The 20,546-nt window shown below is 36.2% G+C and overlaps 1 protein-coding gene across 2 annotated transcripts; it reads left to right on the top strand.

The window, feature by feature from the left end:
- The first annotated feature begins 253 nt into the window (after window positions 1–253).
- On the top strand, window positions 254–20,343 carry LOC127415482 (phytanoyl-CoA hydroxylase-interacting protein). 2 transcript variants are annotated; one of them, XM_051654261.1, is made up of 5 exons: window positions 254–394; window positions 5,941–6,117; window positions 13,632–13,806; window positions 14,205–14,322; window positions 19,347–20,343. In XM_051654261.1, the coding sequence occupies exons 2-5, from the start codon at window positions 5,944–5,946 to the stop codon at window positions 19,879–19,881; spliced, it is 1,002 nt and encodes a 333-aa protein (XP_051510221.1). In that variant the 5' UTR covers window positions 254–394; window positions 5,941–5,943; the 3' UTR covers window positions 19,882–20,343. The 2 variants fall into 2 exon arrangements, with proteins under 2 accessions (XP_051510221.1, XP_051510222.1); XM_051654262.1 differs by lacking the exon at window positions 254–394 and adding an exon at window positions 2,538–2,935.
- Window positions 20,344–20,546: the final 203 nt, after the last annotated feature.

Raw genomic sequence — 20,546 nt, 5'->3', positions numbered from 1 at the left:
GGTGATGTGTGAGTTGGATTTGGCTGTATCATGAATGAGTAGTTTGGTATATCACTTTTACGGTTCATTAACACTTTACTTTCACATGGCTGTTAATTTCCCTTTGGCATACAGCTGTAGGAGACATGGACACAGAGTGGAGAGTGTAAATGTGATGTTAAGGAGAGAGAGAGAGAGAGAGAGAGAGAGAGAGAGACGATGAGTGAAAGTGGGGGCAAACGAGAATTCCCTCTCACTCAGTTTTCATCCTCATTTAAGGAGCTTGCAGCATTGAGAGAGAAAAGAGGAAAAGACGTAGAGTCAAAGCCGTGCTCATTCTCACAGCCTCTATCTGCAAAAAATAAAAAAATAAAAATAAAATCCTCTTTTGTCACAGCTGGTATTGCACACAGAGGTGAGTCTTTCCTTTTTAATCATTGTGTGTGGAGTCGTCACTGTGTAACTATCAAACTGAGTATCATGCTCTTTAGAGGAAGACATACTCTATCTCTCTTTGTGCAGTATGAATCTGACTAATAACATCAAAAAGCACAATTAATCTCAACCTATTTTAAAAAATATTGTGCAATCTGCAAGTGAATTTTTTTATGTGACAGATGTTGGCTCCATATGTAATGAACAACAATTCAATTAGTTATTGTGTCCATAAATAACGTTTTCAGTACTTGCTGACACAGCACTTGTATTTTAATATAATATGATGGTATAGTATGGTATGGCATGGCATGGCATGGCATGGCATGGTATGGCATGGTATGATAAGATATGGTTTGGTATGTTAAGTTAAGATATGTTATGGTATAGTATGGTATGATATGGTATGTTAACATATGGTTTGGTATGTTAAGATATGGTATGGTATTGTATGGTATTGTATGGTATGGTATGGTATGGTATGGTATAGTATGATAAGATATGGTTTGGTATGTTAAGATATGGTATGGTATAGAATGGTATGGCATGGCATGGTATGGTATGATAAGATATGGTTTGGTATGTTATGGTATAGTATGGTATGATAAGATATGGTTTGGTATGTTAAGATATGGTATGGTATAGAATGGTATGGCATGGCATGGTATGGTATGATAAGATATGGTTTGGTATGTTATGGTATGGTATGGTATGGTATGGTATGGTATGGTATGGTATGATAAGATATGGTTTGGTATGGCATGGTATGATAAGATATGGTTTGGTATGTTAAGTTAAGATATGTTATGGTATAGTATGGTATGATATGGTATGTTAACATATGGTTTGGTATGTTAAGATATGGTATGGTATTGTATGGTATTGTATGGTATGGTATGGTATGGTATGGTATGGTATGGTATTGTATGGTATGGTATGGTATGGTATGGTATGGTATGGTATAGTATGATAAGATATGGTTTGGTATGTTAAGATATGGTATGGTATAGAATGGTATGGCATGGCATGGTATGGTATGATAAGATATGGTTTGGTATGTTATGGTATAGTATGGTATGATATGGTATGGTATGGTATGGTATGGTATAGTATGATAAGATATGGTTTGGTATGTTAAGATATGGTATGGTATAGAATGGTATGGCATGGCATGGTATGGTATGATAAGATATGGTTTGGTATGTTATGGTATAGTATGGTATGATAAGATATGGTTTGGTATGTTATGGTATAGTATGGTATGGTATGGTATGATAAGATATGGTTTGGTATGTTATGGTATGGTATGGTATGGTATGATAAGATATGGTTTGGTATGTTATGGTATGGTATGGAATGGTATGATAAGATATGGTTTGGTATGTTATGGTATAGTATGGTATGGTATGGTATGATAAGATATGGTTTGGTATGTTATGGTATGGTATGGAATGGTATGATAAGATATGGTTTGGTATGTTATGGTATGGTATGGTATGGTATGATAAGATATGGTTTGGTATGTTATGGTATGGTATGGAATGGTATGATAAGATATGGTTTGGTATGTTATGGTATAGTATGGTATGGTATGGTATGATAAGATATGGTTTGGTATGTTATGGTATAGTATGGTATGGTATGGTATGATAAGATATGGTTTGGTATGTTATGGTATGGTATGGAATGGTATGATAAGATATGGTTTGGTATGTTAAGATATGGTATGGAATGGAATGGTATGATGTGATATGGTATGGTATGGTATGGTATAGTATGGTATGGTATGGTATGGTACGGTATGATAAGATATGGTTTGGTATGTTATGGTATAGTATGGTATGGTATGGTATGGTAAGGTATGATATGGTATGGTATGGTATGATAAGATATGGTATGGTATAGCATGGTATGGTATGGTATGGTATGGTATGGTATGGTATAGTATGGTATGGTATGGTATGGTATGGTATGATAAGATATGGTTTGGTATGTTATGGTATAGTATGGTATGGTATGGTAAGGTATGATATGGTATGGTATGATAAGATATAGTATACCGCCCCCCAAGTTGTTTACATTTTTAGTGTATTTTTTACTAAATTAATCTGGCAACCACAGCTGCCAGTTTTTTTTTATTTTTTATTTTTTTTTTAACTACAGGATTGTTTTTTCACAGTGTAAGGTATAGTATGATATGATATGGTATGATATGATATGATATGATATGATATGATATGATATGATATGATACAATATAAAATGACATGGCATGGTATAGATGATTGAATATAATATAATATAATATATAATATAAAAGAATAGAATAGAATTGAACAGAATAATTACATTTAAAATTGTATTTTTCAAACTCTTACCCCATTTTAATTTTTTCCTTCAAATTGCAGTTTTCTCTGTACTGCACTGAATTCAGGTCAGAGCTGCCTTGTAGACTTTCACCATCCCAGACCATGATTTGAAGAGAGGGCACAGATAATCAGATTAGTACATTTTGAACCAAGTGTGTTTTCTTGCATCTAAGATTTTTACTCTTTTGTTTTGTGTATAGTGTTCATCTATCAGAGTCTATATGTAGAAAACTGTTGCTGTGCGATTATGTTGGCTTTTAATAGTTTTCACTCCCACCACAGCAGGTCTGCATTGCAGATACATATAGGATTCGCTTATGAAAAGAAATCTGAACCATGACATAGCCACTAATATACCTAGAATCAACACAAGCTCTGCTGCTCTCAGACAGCTCATTCCAGAGAACAATTCCTCAATGAATCAGTCACCATATACATTAATTTGCACTTGAGACCATTCTGAAAAATCACGTGTAAATATTCCTCACTCCTCAGTTTATGACACAATGAAAAGTGCTGGATAGGCATGTATTTTTTTTTTTTGTCTATATCAGTCATCGAACACATGTATTTGTTATTTGTTTGTTTTTTTGCATTGTGACATACAGTACTGTATATTTTCATTGCAATTAAGCACAATGACTCCCCCGATTCTCATTACTATAATATATATATATATATATATATATATTATTCACAGTAAAGTAAGTATTAATACATAATGGAAGTATTTGTTGTACTGGCTTTAATTTATGCCCTCTCTCTCTCCCTCTCTCTCTCTCTCTCTCTCTCTCTCTCTCTCTATATATATATATATTTATGTATTACAGTAATAATTGAATAATTATTAAATAAATGGTAATAATTGAGAATACATAATTTCAGATATAATCATTTATATCTTTTATTTATTTTTATATATAAAAAATAAAGTCTCAACTGGACACATTATGGTAATGAGAATTTTGGGGAGGAAATATGCCTGACTGTCATGAAAGATTATTTAGAGATTATTTTTTTCTTTTACTTTTGAAAAAAATGTGACCTGGAAATGTTCTTGTGCAGATTCACCATCTTCATTGCTTAGGTTATGTGATACAGTACCTTAGACTCGTGGAACACTAGAGCAAAACTCCAGTGTTCAAAGGTTTTCTAAAATAGTAAGTGATAGTGAAGCAGAGGTGTGTGTGTGTGTGTGTGTGTGTGTGTGTGTGTGTGTGTGTGTTTTACAACTTTGATGCAAGTCCTGTGAGGATATTTATCATGCCCTACATTCCCTTTGAATTAAAGGCTGCAATCTGGGGAGCTGATGTATTTCCATGACATTAACACAGTATTGCTTCTGTGCTGTTTTAATATCATGCATGATGTTGCATATGCACTGAGAAGAGAGAATGAGGATGGGCATTTGAAAGCAGGTTCTAATCTTAAATTAATTTTTTTAATTAATGTTACATCTTCCATCATGGAGCACACCAGATGACCATTTCAGACCACACACTCACACATACACATATGCCATATGCCTCTGAGCGAACGCAGTCGTGTGTGAAAAACTCACTGTAAAACATATTCTCATTTTCTGGCATGCAAATTAATAAGCCCACACATTTATGCTGTCCAACACTTACATGCCAGTATTGCCACTGGACTGAGAGAAAAGACAATGTGTCAGCTAACAGTTCATCCGGGAAGATTTAAAGCAAATTATAGGCAAAATCCATGACAATTTAGCTTTTTCATCTTGTACATTAGCAATAAAGGAAACACTTAATTTACTCATTATTTGTCAGTTCAAAAACTGAAGCACAGTGTGATTTTTAAAGGTGACGTGCGTAATTTCTCTGCCACTAGCATCACAAAAGCAGAAATGCAAAATTGATTATTTTCAAATTGGTTTCCTGAGCACTTCCCCTGTCTGCCATTTTTGTTCACGTTCCTTGTTTCAGTTGTAAACGATTTTGTAATTTTTGACTAATCAGTTACATAGCATAAAAGACGCTCATTTGTCGCCACCTACAGGCGTAAAGTTGTAATCTCCAGAAATGCTCACTAAATGAATCTAAACAAATATTTTTCGAGAACAGATTCAAAAGACTTGAGTCACTGGGATAAGTCAAAATCCCCACCACTATTTGCAAAGACGCGACAAGCGGAGTGATACAAATAGTGCAACCTCCAAGCAGGGCAGTAGCTAGTGGGGTGAAAGGTGGTAACGATTCTAGGGGCCCAAAGGTCCAGAGGGGCCCACAACAAATTCAAAACTGTATTATTTTAATAGGTAAGGGGCCCAGAGCAATATATAGTCAGGGGGCCCAGAATTACTTGATACGGCCCTGCCTCCAAGTGCTGTTATACTAAATATCATTACTCTTGGAACGGTGCTTGGCAAATCAAATTCGAGGACTGGACCTAACTGGTGTAGAAAGTGTCAAAAATACTGTGACAACTTGCTTTAAAGCTAAGAGACCATGAAGGACAACTTTGGACAAAAAACTGTGAAAGGATTGTGAGGGATATGAGCTGTGGGGTATGAAAGGAGGAAAAAATAGAGAAGTGCCCATAAAAAATACTACACTCTCTCTCTCTCTCTCTCTCTCTCTCTCTCTCTCTCTCTCTCTCTCTCATTCTCTCTCTTTCTGCCAGAGTTATGGGGTCTTTTTCAGAGTACAAGGGCAGATAATAGCTTTTGTGACTTCACATTACATGAGGATCACTGATTACAGGAACAGGAAATTGACAGCTAATCAAACACAGCAGCCTGACTCATTCACTTCACACACACTCACAGCAATAATCACACACTCGAGGCAATGAACAGTGCCTCATACCAGCATTTGACCAAAAAAGATGAGAGAGATTTTGAATTTTGCTCATTATCCCTCCTCTGGGATGCAATATTTGGTGCACTATTTGTACATAGAAAATATACTTTTTCCTCTCAGTCTTTTTCCTCATTGGAGAGACAGATTAGTTTATGGATTAATGAAAGCTGAGAGCAACATAGATACTGAATGGGGGGAGAGGTCTTTGTAACTTAACTAAAGAGCCATCTGTCCGTAGGTGAATTGATTTTAGATGGGTTAGTAGATTATGTTTTGTCTTGCCTCTTGTAATTTTTCATTGCTTGAAAGTTTTTCTTTTTCTTTTAACGTAGGTGATGGCTGAGGTGGAGCTCCTCTCCACACCACATAATATTCAAATCAGCGAGGTGACCTGTGACTCCTTTCGGATTGCCTGGGAAATGGCCCATGAGGACATGGCCCGAGTGACGCATTACTTCATCGACTTGAGTCGTAAAGAGGGCAGAGAGCACAATCGCTTTAAACACAGAGTCAGTATTCACTGTTATTTTCTCATCTCTGTTCCACCCCATTACACTCCCTGCAAAGGCAGCTTTACAGAAAATTATGCTGTAATATCTTAAATGTCTTAGAGTCCTCATTGAGCAGTTTCATTTAAAAACGTCATTGAAAATCATGCCTTAAAATTTTTTGTCTTTAAAATAATTTGTCTTTAGGCCCCCAGAGAACAAGCCAAATGTGACTGTGGCAAGGAAACAAAAAGATCCTTAAGATCTTTAAAAAAAAAAATAAATAAATAAAAAAAAGAACTGGTGAGAAACCAGGCTTAGCTGGGGGAGCCAGTTCCCCTCCGGCTATACAGCATGGATATAATGCCAATATCAGTTAGCTATATGCAAGGCCATAACCATGTCTTGAACTTTGTGGGGGACCAAACCATTTTGGGGGTGGGGGGTCACGGGTGTTGAGGTCACAGATATAATAGTCCTCTTTGGTCCTTTAATGGCACTTAATGCAATAATTTTCTGAATAAAAGATTGAAATGCAAAAAAGACAAACACTGTGTCTGAATTGCTAGCAATTTGCCTGTTTCAGTCATCTTTTCTTTCTTTTTTGTGCTGCCTCAAAGAAAAGATGAATATAACTAATTTCTTTTAATCATTTATGTATGTGTAAAATTACATGACTGTGTCAGCTGGCTAGCAAAAAGAAAATACACAGAATTATTTACTGCCCTCAAGATGTCCCTCATAGTTTTTTTCTTCCCAGTAGAATCTTAACACAATATTTTCTTCAAGAATCCTAACGCTGCTCTTTTCCATACAAAAACAGTTCATATTGACTACTACTGTCAAGGTCCAAAGAGAAAAAAAAAATCATTATAAAAATATATTAAAAGTAGTCCATACAACACATAGCTTTTTACTGAACCTTTAATAGTTCTTTATAGTATTTGTCCTCTTTGAATCTTGACAGCTCCTGCTCACTATAAACTGTTATTCTATGGAATAGAGCTGCTTAAAATATCTATTTTTATGTTCCAAAAAAAAAAAAAAAAAAAAAAACCTGACGAGACATACTCGAAATAAAATGGTCTCTTTTAAAAGTAGACTCTTAGGAGAAGCTGTACAAAATTCAGAATTAATTAAGAAATTATTTAGAAAATTTTATATATGACACTCTGTCCTTGCCAAAAACTAAAAGCACAATAGAAGTCACAAGTCATGTCTTACCATGTTCTAGTTCTAATCTGAGGGTGATAACGCTCTACTTGTTTTTTTTTTATATAGATAATTTTCTTAGACAATGTCAAGAGAATTTTCTGAAAAGCTACTTCAAAAGGTGAATAGTTTGCACCCTTGGAAATAAATGTCGGTTGGTACAACATTTTAATCATAAAACAGTGGTCAAATATTGTTAGATACTTACATCTCACATGACACAAACAATCAATCTGGCCATATCTGATTATTGGGGGGGTATCATTTCATATCTGAAATTATACTTGTCCCCCTCAAAGTATATTGTGGTTACGGCCCTGGCTGTATGTAATACAAGCCATGTGTTAATTTAGTAAGCTGAGTAAATTCTTTGAAGTCCATCACGAATTGACTGCGGGAGGGATTTTGTAGATTTTGTGTCATTAGTTATTTGGCTCATAAAGTCTTTAGTTGGCAGTAATTTATTGTCTATGTATTCAGAGAAGTGTTATCGCTGTTTGATTGTATTGCGGTGTGCCTTGCAGTCCGGTTTGAAGCTTGTGGCAATTCATTTTCAGTAAAGTCCATTCTAAGGCCTAAGTCCATCGAAGTAGACTGAAGTGATGCAGACCATCGAAACACCCCCTTGCTGTCTGAATGGCACAGGCTACAGTTTGTAGTAATCGCTCAGCGACACATAGCGGTAGGAGTGGGACATCGGGTTGGACCAAAGCTGGATATGGCGGGCTCTGGTAACCTCGGGATATGAATATAAATATATCTGTTTTTCAGAATTGAGTAGAAGGAAATTTCTAGCCATTTAATTTTTGATATAACTGATATCACAAGCTTGATCATTTGATATCACACTCGCCAACTTGGATAATTGGGAAATTTTGTCAGGTCTCGAGGAAATAGAAAGCTGAGTATCATCGGCATAACAATGAAAACTCATTCCGTTGTTCCTGACAATGTCTACTAAGGGAAGCATATACAAGGAGAAAAGTAGAGGACCTAATACTGAGCCCTGTGGCACTCTATACTTAACTTGTGTTTGATCTTACAATTTCTTGTTTACACAATCAAAGTGGTCGCGGTTGGATAAATAGGACCTAAACCATGCTAATTCCAATCCACGAATGCCAACATAATTCTCAAGCCTATCCAAAAGAATGTCATGATCTATGGCGTTGAAGGCAACGATCTAATAGCACTAGAAGTGAGATCCAGCTGCGTCAACTGAATGAATGCTTGGAGACCTCAATATTTTAGTGCTGTGGGTGGAATTTTTAGACAGTCCCTTACATGAAAGTGTATTTGAGCATTTTCAGGCAAAATTCTGCAGCTACCACAAGTGTTAAATATTTTTGAGTACAACATTTTATGCCCATTTGATATAGTTATCTATTCTTTAACCTAACTGTGGTAATGATATCTTTGTAAAATTGTCCCCTTCAGAGAGTGTGAGTAGGAGCAACCGAATGTCCAACAAATACCAAACCTACAACTTTAACCTGCTCTTGGGATATTGATGAATGTATCAGCGTTAGTTCAGCATCTTTGGACTTGACAGTTTCTGCTTCCATTTTACTTAATGTGCGTTCTTTGTGCTGGTTTATAGAAAACAGGTTTTCATCAAAAGAAGAACAAAAAAGGAAGATTACTTAAATGGCACGATTTCTCACATTATTTTCACTAAATCCTGTCTGTATCGCAGAGGTTCTCACACAAATGAATGCTTGTGATCCCATCTTGTTTAAGACAGATCTTATCTTGGCAAGAGTTCATTGTTTTAATAGAGAAAATATGTTTCCATGTGTACTGTACATTTGTTGGGTTTTCATTTCTGAAACAACATTTACAGAATAATGATATATATAATTTTTGCCAAACATTCAACTTCACTAACTGTATGTTTGCACTGTAGAATGCAGCTGATATGATCAGGCTATTTAGTTTATGGGGCTGACACAAAATACTTTTGGAAACTTGGCATGTCCTGTGTTGTGATATGTCAAACATCTGTGGTGTGCTATGCCAAACATAATTTTCAACAGCATTTTCTAAATTTTGTGTAATTATTATGCATGCAGCAGTTATGACCTATATAGTAACTGAGACAATACATGGAACACTATTTGTACTTTTAAAATTTATTTTATTAATTTGTTACACTGCAGGACCATTTCAAATAAAGTTAAAAATGTGCCTAAAAATGGCTACAATCTTAAAAGAAATGGTGACCGTTTAAAAGACCTGTACACGTTCATCTATAATTTATAATAATAATAGTTGCCCCCCCTACAAGCACACCCGGCCCCAGCCTGGCCCCCCATTTAAAATGGTCTAGAACCGCCACTGACTCCCTGTTGTTCTCCCAAGATGAATTTTTTTAATTTACTTTATTTTATTGTTACACAACCAGTGCAAGTGGAATTTGTTTTCACGACTTTGCTACAGTGTCAATTAACTTATTATAAGGACAATGCTCCAATCTGAGGTTAAGCACCACTCTCAAGTGCAAATAAATTTTAGCTCACTCCTTATCAATCAATCAATCAATTTATTTATAGAGCACAATAAAAACAACAGTAGTTGACCACTGTGCTGTACAACCATAATAAAAGAAATATCACAAAAATACATCTCATAAATACATCATCAACATACATCAATACAGCTATGTTGTACAAACCGCAATGCAAGATAAAGAGGTATAACACAGCACATATATAAGTTTACACCTTTGGACTCTAAGGACAATCGTAAGCCTTTGCAAAAAAAAATGTTTTTAACTTTGATTTAAATTCTGATTCTGTCGAAATTTCTCTAAGGTGTATTGGTAAATTCCACAGTTTAGGGCCGGCAATGACAAAAGCACGGTCACCCTTCGACTTCAGTCTAGACCTAGGAACCATCAATAATCTCTGATCAGATGACCTTGTCCTACAGATGTCTAACAGATGTATTTGCACTCAGAAGGTCAGAGAGATAATTCGGTGCCAGTCCATTCAGGGCTTTAAAAACATAAAGTAGGATCTTAAAATCAATTCTGTATCGGACTGGCAACCAGTGTAAAGAGAATAAGAGGGGTAATGTGTTCATATTTCCGAGTACAAGTCGAAAGTCTAGCAGCTTATGGGTACAACCTTCCAGTCTTAACCACTATACAACACCACACCAAAACAACATGAGTTTATTTCTATTAATAATGCTTTATCACTATCACTAAATTCCATTTAAATCAGCAGTAACTTAGATTCAAAACAGGGTTGCTACGGCAACAACACAGAGTCAAGAGCTAGAGGATCTAGCTAGAGCAGGGGTTTCACAAACCTGAAGGGGAACTGCATGGGGTTTATGAGATTGTGATTCAAATACCAATGCCAGACCAAAAAGCAATTTTTATTTGTTATTTTATTTAAATGTAAAACAGTTAAAATATAACACTTAACATTTTATAAATATAATACTCTGATCTAGTATACAACAATGCTAAATTAATAAATTAATTATCATTATTATTAATATATTAATTTAATGTTTACCATAAATCTATTATTCATCAAACTTAATAAAATGATTGGAAAATTACTTGAATCTCTTAAATAGTTAAATAGGTTAAAAAGGTTCAGCTGACCAAAAAGTTTGGGAACCCCTGACCTAGAGGATGGTAGCTTCTCTAATGCTTTATGATGGTTTAAAACCTCTGCATTTTAAATACATTTAAATAACTTGTTTTATACAGAACAAAGAAACATACAATTTACTTTTCAGTATAATTAATTATAATTTATATATAATTTTTTTATAATTGTATTTATTTATCACACATTATACATTTGCACATATATAGTGAAAAAGTTTTTTTCACATATCCCAGCTAAGCTGGGGTCAGAGTACAGGGTCAGCCATGATACAGCACCCCTGGAGCAGATAGGGTCAAGGGCCTTGCTCAAGGGCCCAACAGTGGCATCTTGGTAGTGCTGGGGCTTGAACCCCCAACCTTCTGATCAGTAACCCAGAGCCTTAACCATTGAGCCACCACTGCTAGCTTATGAATCATCTCATGTTTTAAGAGACATAGGCCTTTCTCTCCATCTGTTTTTATATTAAGATTTGTTTTAGTTGGACATGTCCATGTACTCTGTCGATTTTCCTAACCTTATTATTATTTATTTATTTATTAACTTTATTAATTATTTTGCAAAGCAGTGATAAGGTTAAATTAAGGACATACAGAAAAAAGGGCAACAGAGAGGCAGATGGCAGAGGGGTAATGGGTGGCTGTAGGTGTGTTGGTAAAGAGCACATCTGACAGCTCAGTGCAGGACCTTCAGGGGTTACTGTGATGTTCTTGTCACTTCTAATACAAGAGCATGGACAACTCATAGGAGCACAAAAACCGCTGTGAGCCAGTAATGACTCATCAGGACATTTATTTCCTCCCCAATAAACATCCCAATCCCCCAAACAGCAAATGGTCACCTCCCTCTCACACAATTAAAACATACAGCTTTGCAAACAATCTAATTTAATGCATTTTTGTTGTCATTTACTCACCCTCATTTCAGATTGGTATTAATTTATGTTTTCCATGGAACACAAAAGGAGGTGTTGGGGAAAATGCTAGGGACTGAACAGCGAGTAAATTACAAGAACATTTTTATTTTTGGGACCATGTAGTAGTCAATTTATTGTGTTTTTTTGCAGGTCATGAAAGTATACTGAACAGAGAGGAATTTGACAATAGAGGGCAACTGTTAGAGATTTTAACAATAATGTATAAAGTCTTTCAAGACAGACATCCTTGGAGTGGGAGCAGGGGCATTGTTGTTGATATATACTTTGTACAACCACAATTCATTATGATTTCAGCTTCAGTTTCAAAGAACTGTTTAATTTTTACATTTCCTGGTTGAGAACTACACTACCCATAACCCTGGAAAGAGATCCACCAATCAGAGAAGTGGCTGTTACCATGGAAACAGAAAACGCACCAAAAGAGCTCAGCAGTGGAGTCTGTATCCCTACACTCTGAAGTTGTATATGACTCATTTTGTTATAAACTTAAGCTATATTAACCATAGAGCCGATTGAACTGATACCTCAAACTGTAACCAGGTTTTTGATATGATCACCTGATTTCATTAACAATATTCCTTAAATTATTCCACTGGACTACACTATCTCTTGTTTTTCTCCCCAAATCCTCACTAACATATCTCTTCTTTTCTGTTTCCTTTTATAATTTTATGCTATGTAGAAAAAATGATTATGCTATGTAGTGTAAGAGCAGTGCAAGTCTCTCAGCTGTCATTCTTTAGTATTCATTTGTGGTAAAAATTCCAGGCATAAACTGCTGATAAATGCTGTTCAAATTACATCTGATTCTGTCACAGATCTGATATTACATTTCAGAGTAAAAGACTTGCTAAGGGAGTTGCTATGGTTATGCCCCTTTGAGCATTTCATAATTGGTTCCACTTGTCAGAAGCCCAAACCTGCACAACAAGACTAATTAACTTTGATAGAGCTCTTATATGAGAGGAGATATCTTCTACAAAAGTACATTTAGAAAAAGTCTTGCACCTGTCAGAAAGAAGGAGAATACTGTAGGAGTATGATCACTGCAGAAACTGAATGTTACAGAGAATCAGAAATCTGACTATTGTGGCACTGCATACATGTTTATGTTAATGGCATTAAGTTATACTTATCTGCATAAGGTGGATGATATATTGTGTACTGTATATGCATCTTTAATATAGCCTACACAATGTAGTTTCAGTTAGAAGTGTGGCTTTTTGTGGTTTGACAGCTTGAATGAAACCTCTTCAAAGACACATACAGAGAAATTGCATTATCATTTCTAAGCATTCAGTTTGCGCAGTTAAACCAGTTTCATACACTAACCTGCAAACTCATCAACGTCACTTTCATTCTTGAAGAAGTAGAAAAACCTTTGTAACTTTTGTGTGTATGTGTCCATGCATGGAGCTCTAAAACACCCTTCCTACAGTATGTTGTGATCCCTGTGCCTTGTGACCTGCTTCAGTAAATGTTATATCACCCCCTTGTGGTCTCCCATCGCTATTACGACATAAAACAGAAGCTTAACTGAGTGAATTGGAAAGCGTGCAAATTAGGCTTCTAATTTATATTTAAAAAAGAGTCATTAAATGTATAATTCTTTATATTTATGATAAATAAATTCCATATTCTTTATACTCATTGAAAGCTTAGAACAATGCTTAAAATCTGAGCTGGTACTACAAGTAAAAAATCACAACCCTTTGAACCAACAAATGACTGATAGCACCCTCTTCTGTTTGGCTTATCAGGATGTCCGCACCAAGCTTGTGGCGAAGGCAGTGCCTCTGCCAATGGCAGTGAGAGGCCACTGGTTCCTGAGCCCTCGAACTGTGTACTGTGTGGCTGTGCAGACTGCCATAAGACAGCCTGATGGAGACTACATAGTGTCTGAATGGAGCCAAGTAGAGGAGTTCTGCACTGGGGGTAAGAAGAGATGGAGTAACAGAGCTTAAGAGTAATTTTTGTTGTTAAAATACTTTCTACTCTCTATCAGCTTGGAGCCAGATGTTGGTATGTTGGGCCACTCAAACGAACAGAGCAATATTTCAATATTGCCACCGAGCAATACTTTTGTGCAAATCAACCTTTAAGAATGGCGTACTTATAGTTGTCTACGCATATAAAACTGGAATAGGAGAAAGCATTTTTACAGAATGACACTTGACAGCTTAAAAGGTATTGTAAGGTAACACAACTAATCACAACACGTCTACCATTATCTTGCCTGCAATGTCACAGTAGACATTACTCACTAAAGGTTTTCTGAGGAAGCACTTTTACAGAGGAATAATGGTTTTAAATGGGTCCTGTCCTTTTTTCAGATTATTCCATGGATCATCTAAAGCAGCTGTTGGACAAAGCTCAGACTGCCACTGGAAGACTGCTCAGGTTCTCTGTGTTCTATCGCAATCAGCATCCTCAGTACTTCCATTATGTGAGGTTAGTGTCATCTATCACCCTCAGTCTCCGCTTTCAACACATTTCTTTCTTTGACACCCGTAAGACTGCACCATCTAATGTTTTGCTCTGGTGCATGACTTTGATATGTGAACGCGATTCAATGCCTAATGGACCCTTTCCCAGTTCGATGGCATATTTCTGTAAATCATGCAAACTTTTTTTTGCCTCTTTCAGAGTACATTATTAATGTTTTTACCATGGCCTATTCACATGCTCAATTCTGATTGGCTGGAATGCATGCGTTAAAACCATTTAATGCACAGGTAGTTCCAGTTAGTTTAATCACAGCTCTATAGTAATGCATCTAGCCGCCTGCTCTGTGAGTTTTATGCCTCTGTTCAAATTACCTCCGGACGCAAATATAGTGTAGGAAGTCTGATGAGTCTCAGAGCTGGGGTTAACTATCACATCACAAAACACAACATCAAGTCATGCAATGCCGTTTTTCAATCAACTATGAAGTGCTACAGAAAAAACGGAAAAGACACCAGCGTTCAGTGTGGGGTGGAATCAGTGTTCACACTGATAGGGCTCGTAAGGAAAGTATTGTTTGACATTCAACTATGTTTTACTTGGAGGGGTCAGGGGGAGAGAAGGAAACTGGGACCTGTCCAGTGTGTCAATCTAATATTGCTGCATTGCTCAACATGTCCCACAAATACCCGCTAGAAGGCACCACTTGATCATGCATCGCTGACTGAAGCGCTGAATGAAGACTTTTTTATAAAATGCAGCCTTTTGTAGTTTAGTAATCGTGCAAGGCCCGCTGGTGGGCTCACGAGAAGAAAATAATTGTCAAAATATAAATAACTACAGTCTTGACCAATACAAAATAGGTATCGTTTTAAAGCTTTGAAGCTCTACTTTCCAATGCATGCAGGCATTATGACCAAAACTGAACAAGTGCTTTGAAATATACAGACAATCAGAAGTGTTCCGTTTTTATTTTTTATTTTTATTTTTATTTTTAAATGGCACTGGGGCCTGAGTAGCTCAGCGAATAAAGATGCGGACTACCACCCCTGGAGTTCGCGAGTTCAAATCCCAGGGTGTACTGAGTGACTCCAGCCAGGTCTCCTAAGCAACCAAATTGGCCCAGTTGCTAAGGAGAGTAGAGTCACATGGGGTAACCTCCTCGTGGTCGCTATAATGTGGTTCGCTCTCTTTGGGGCGTGTGGTGAGTTGTGCGTGGATGCTGCAGTGGATGGCATGAAGCCTCCACACGCGTTATGTCTCCACGGTAACGTGCTCAACAAGCCACGTGATAAGATGCGTGGATTGACGGTCTCAGATGCGGAGGCAACTGAGATTGAGGCGAGTTACTATGCCACCACGAGGACTTAGAGCGCATTGGGAATTGGGCATTCCAAACTGGGGAGAAAATGGGGAGAAAAAAAATGGCACTGTACATATTATGGCAATCAGTAAAAACATCAAACTGATCAAATAGCCATGCGTCATATGTTGTTTGAAAGCTCACAATGATTAGAATACAACCAGCCTATTTGTTTTACTCACAGACAAAAAATATAGCGAGTAATATCTAAGTATATATCTTTGACAATTTTGTTGGTGCTTATCTAACGCGTTTTCGCTTATAACTTCACGAATAATAAATGGAACATAAAATATCATTACTTAGAGGAGGTGATTATCTTTCAAACGAGCCCACACACAAGGTAATCGGATGCATAGATAATTAGATAATCCACATGAAGCACAATGTTACATATGGCCACCAGGAGATGGCGCCAAGTACATGACATACCATGACACAGACTCGATGACACAAATGGCACAGAATGAAACTCATTCTGTGAAATCTCATTACTAAAATCATGTCTGCATGCTATGCAAACCTTTAGTCATTGTTGTGTTTGCATGCTTAATGTGCTCATATGTACAATTATTATGTATTATTTGTTTGGAGAGGCTTCTGGACACATGGAGACATTTTTGGACACTATGATATATTATATTTGTAATGCTATAACTTTTGATTGCTTTGTCTTATAAACAAAACATTTTTCTCTGATACAGGTGACATGATTGGGATCAAAACAAAAGCAGTTTTTTGGAGCTTCCTTATTCACATGCAGATATATATAATGTCAAATAAGAAAAATAAGAAAAGAAAAAGTAAATTCTTTGGCTCAGTTTTTTTTTTTTTTTTTTTTTTTTTTTGATTTTTCAGCAGTTTCTTAGGCTGAGAGTCTCAGAATGTATCACAATCTATATCATGAAAACAATATAAAAATTGTTGTTTTTTAACAATGATACCATATGCTTGACCCTGCTTGTTTTTTTTTATTTTTTTATTTATTTATTTATTTATTTTTTGCTTTTTTGATTTATTGTCAAGTTATAAACTGTTAATTTTGGGTATGCCACTGAAACAGGAAATCTTTAAAAACACTTTCAGAGTTGAAAGGGTTAACTGATACCATACCATATCATATTCCGCTTCGCGTCGCGTCGGGTTGTTCTTCACCTCCACGTTGTGCATTAAAATCTTTCAATGCACACCTAGCTGTGGATTATCACGTACATATTTATATCTTTAAATATATATATATATATATATATATATATATATATATATATATATATATATATATATATACATATATATATATATACACACACACACACATGCACTGGCGGCCAAAAGTTTGGAATAATGTACAGATTTAGCTGTTTCGGAAGGAAATTGGTACTTTAATTCACCAAAGTGGCAATCAGCTGATACAAAGTATAGTCAGGACATTACTGATGTGAAAAACAGCACCATCACTATTTGAAAAAAGTCATTTTTGATCAAATCTAGACAGGCCCCATTTCCAGCAGCCATCACTCCAACACCTTATCCTTGAGTAATCATGCTAAACATGCTAAAAATTTGGTACTAGAAAATCACTTGTCATTATATCAAACACAGCTGAAAGCTATTTGGTTCATTAAATGAAGCTTAACATTGTCTTTGTGTTTGTTTTTGAGTTACCACAGTATGCAATAGACTGGCATGTCTTAAGGTCAATATTAGGTCAAAAATGGCAAAAAAGAAACAGCTTTCTCTAGAAACTCGTCAGTCAATCATTGTTTTGAGGAATGAAGGCTATACACTGCTTGAAATTGCCAAAAAACTGAAGATTTCATACAAAGGTGTACACTACAGTCTTCAAAGACAAAGGACAACTGGCTCTAACAAGGACAGAAAGAGATGTGGAAGGCCAGATGTACAACTAAACAAGAGGATAAGTACATCAGAGTCTCTAGTTTGAGAAATAGACACCTCACATGTTCTCAGCTGACAGCTTCATTGAATTCTACCCGCTCAACATCAGTTTCATGTACAACAGTAAAGAGAAGACTCAGGGGTGCAGGCCTTATGGGAAGAATTGCAAAGAAAAAGCCACTTATGAAACAGAAAAACAAAAAGAAAAAGGTTAGAGTGGGCAAAGAAACACAGACATTGGACAACAGATAATTGGAAAAGAGTGTTATGGATCTTAACCCCATTGAGCTTTTGTGGGATCAGTTAGACTGTAAGGTGCGTGAGAAGTGCCTGACAAGACAGCCACATTTATGGCAAGTGCTACAGGAAGTGTGTGGTGAAATGTCACCTGAGTTTCTAAAAAAACTGACAGCTAGAATGCCAAGGATCTGCAAAGCTGTCATTGCTGCACGTGGAGGATTTTTTGATGAGAACTCTTTGAAGTAGTTTAAGAAGTTCTGAACATTTTTTTCAAATTGTAATAGTAATTTTTCACGTTATTAATGTCCTGACTACATTGTATATGACTGACACATTGTGATCAGCTGAATGCCATTTTGGTGAATATAAGTACCAATTTCTTTCCATAAGAGCAATATCTGTTCATTATTCCAAACTTTTGGCCACCAGTGTGTGTGTGTGTATATATACATATATATATATATATATATATATATATATATATATATATATATATATATATATATAATTTTATTAACCTGGCATTTATAAAAAATAAATAGCAAACTAGTTAACACTGTTGCGATTGAGTTTATTGCCATCTTTATACAGCTTTCCTAAAACTGGCCTGAGTGACATTTCCAGGATTATTTATAAATATTAAAAATGTTAGCAGTAAAAAAAAAAATCTGATTAAAGAAAATAATACAAATTATTTTCCGTGGAGTGCAACGTAAGTAAAAATCCTATACATTTTCTCCATAGACAAATTGATTTTTAACGATAACTTATAAACCTTTAAAGACAGACGTACCATGAGCTCCGAGGTTTTAAATCAAAGGTATACGCTTCTGTTAAAGTCATCAGTCTTTCAAATTATTTCAACTTCATTAAAAAAAAAAAATGTGTTCATTAGCGGAATTCCTGGTGAAGAACTACACTACCAATGAATCCTGAGAAAGATCCACCAATCAGAGAATTGCGCACAAAGCACACCAAAAGGACCCGGATGCGACCGCCCACTTCCATGATGCACTGTGAATGATGTAATCGAGTTGGCCTCCCTACACTCAAATTACTTCTATATTTGTATATATCTTAATATTTTGCAATAAGATTTAAAAAACATTGTTTCTATACTTATAATCAACCACTTTGAATCAATAGTTTTATATTTTCCCATAATTTTTAACTCAATTATGTCATTAGCAATGCTTAATGGTTTTGTAGTTCATTCCCTCATGAAAGACGTTATGTACATAGTCTTGTACCTTTATCTTTTTGTTCGATTTTTAAATACTTCTCATCTTCAAATATAATGTTGTGATTTACCTTGGAGCTTGTTGGTTTGGTTCATGGCTTAGAACTCTTTTATAAAGGATTTTATGAAATCCCAATGGAAAAAATGAATAGGAAAAATAGTGGGCGGGCATCTGCTTTCCAAACCTGGAAATGTGAAAAGGGTCCATACATTTCATGGAATATAAATTCATTTCAGTTTTGTGTTTAAAATGGTGGACTGTAGATTATTTTAAGTTTCTCTCCCTAGGTCAGAGTGTGGGGGTGCTATGCTCCCGTCTCTTAAAGACAACAGTGGAAGTCACGGCTCTCCCATCAATGGCAAACTGGGAGGGGTCTTCCTCAGCTGCAACACAGAATTTGACACAGGCCTCCCTCCTAAGGACTCTCCGTACGGCCCCCTGCGCTTCCAAATCTACGCTGAACGTCTCCTCAACCTGAGTACTAACCTTTACTTTGCTGACTTCTACTGCATGTACACAGCTTACCATTATGTAGTCCTGGTGCTGGCCCCTGCTGGATCGGAGGGGGATAGCTTTTGCAAGACCCGCCTCCCATTACTGGACCTAACAGCCAATCCCTTCCTAACATACACCCCCGGAGATGAACCAGTGTTTTGTCATGCCAGTGATGTTATACTGGAGGTGTTGTATACAGAGCCTTTGCTTTTGGAGCATGGCACCCTGGCACAGATCAGCGGCCACCACCAGTTAATGAGCCTTTCCACTGCAAATGCCAAAAAAGACCCAAGCTGTAAGTTGTGTAATATCAGTGTGGGCCGTTGAACTGCAAATGAAAGCCTGGATGTAGTTACTGGAACTGAAACCAGACAACTGGACCAATCTTGCTGGTGGTCGTCTGAAAATTGAATATGCTGAAACATCAGATTCTCATCAGAATCAGAACAAATATTCACATTATATAAAAAGGGGTAATTCATTTTAAAATGTGTAGAAGGCATTGCACAAAAAAAGATAGGAAAAAATAAGTGTGAACAATGTCATTTATGAGTAAAATTGTTATTTGTTAGACTGAGGAAAGTCATGGTCCTAAAAATCTGGGTCTAGTGATGATTTTGTTATGAAACCAAGCCATAAGTCGTGCAAGTCAAATACTAAGATATACTAAGAAATGCATGATACATCCAAAAATGGTATAGGTTTATAAAATAAAGGATTTGTGTCCATACAACCATGTCAAGTTAACTGAACAGTTGAAGTAAAAATAAACACTTCCAAGGTACTGTCTACTTTAGCAGGTCATTTTTTCTTTATGTGAAAAATGTTGGCATTTCAGTCACTCTTAAAATGAGCTCTCAGTACACCTCATCCATTCTCAACAACAACTTCCCAGGTCATTTTGGTACATGAAATAGGCCTATTAAAAGAGATGTACACTGGCCATAAAAAAAGTTGTTTGGATTTAAATAAGCACGTACTTAAAAGCCTAT

Source organism: Myxocyprinus asiaticus, chromosome 24, assembly GCF_019703515.2.
Source record: "Myxocyprinus asiaticus isolate MX2 ecotype Aquarium Trade chromosome 24, UBuf_Myxa_2, whole genome shotgun sequence".
NCBI classification, from domain to species: domain Eukaryota; kingdom Metazoa; phylum Chordata; class Actinopteri; order Cypriniformes; family Catostomidae; genus Myxocyprinus; species Myxocyprinus asiaticus.
Note: the sequence above shows the minus strand (reverse complement) of the source record. Positions and strands in the feature narration are given on the sequence as shown.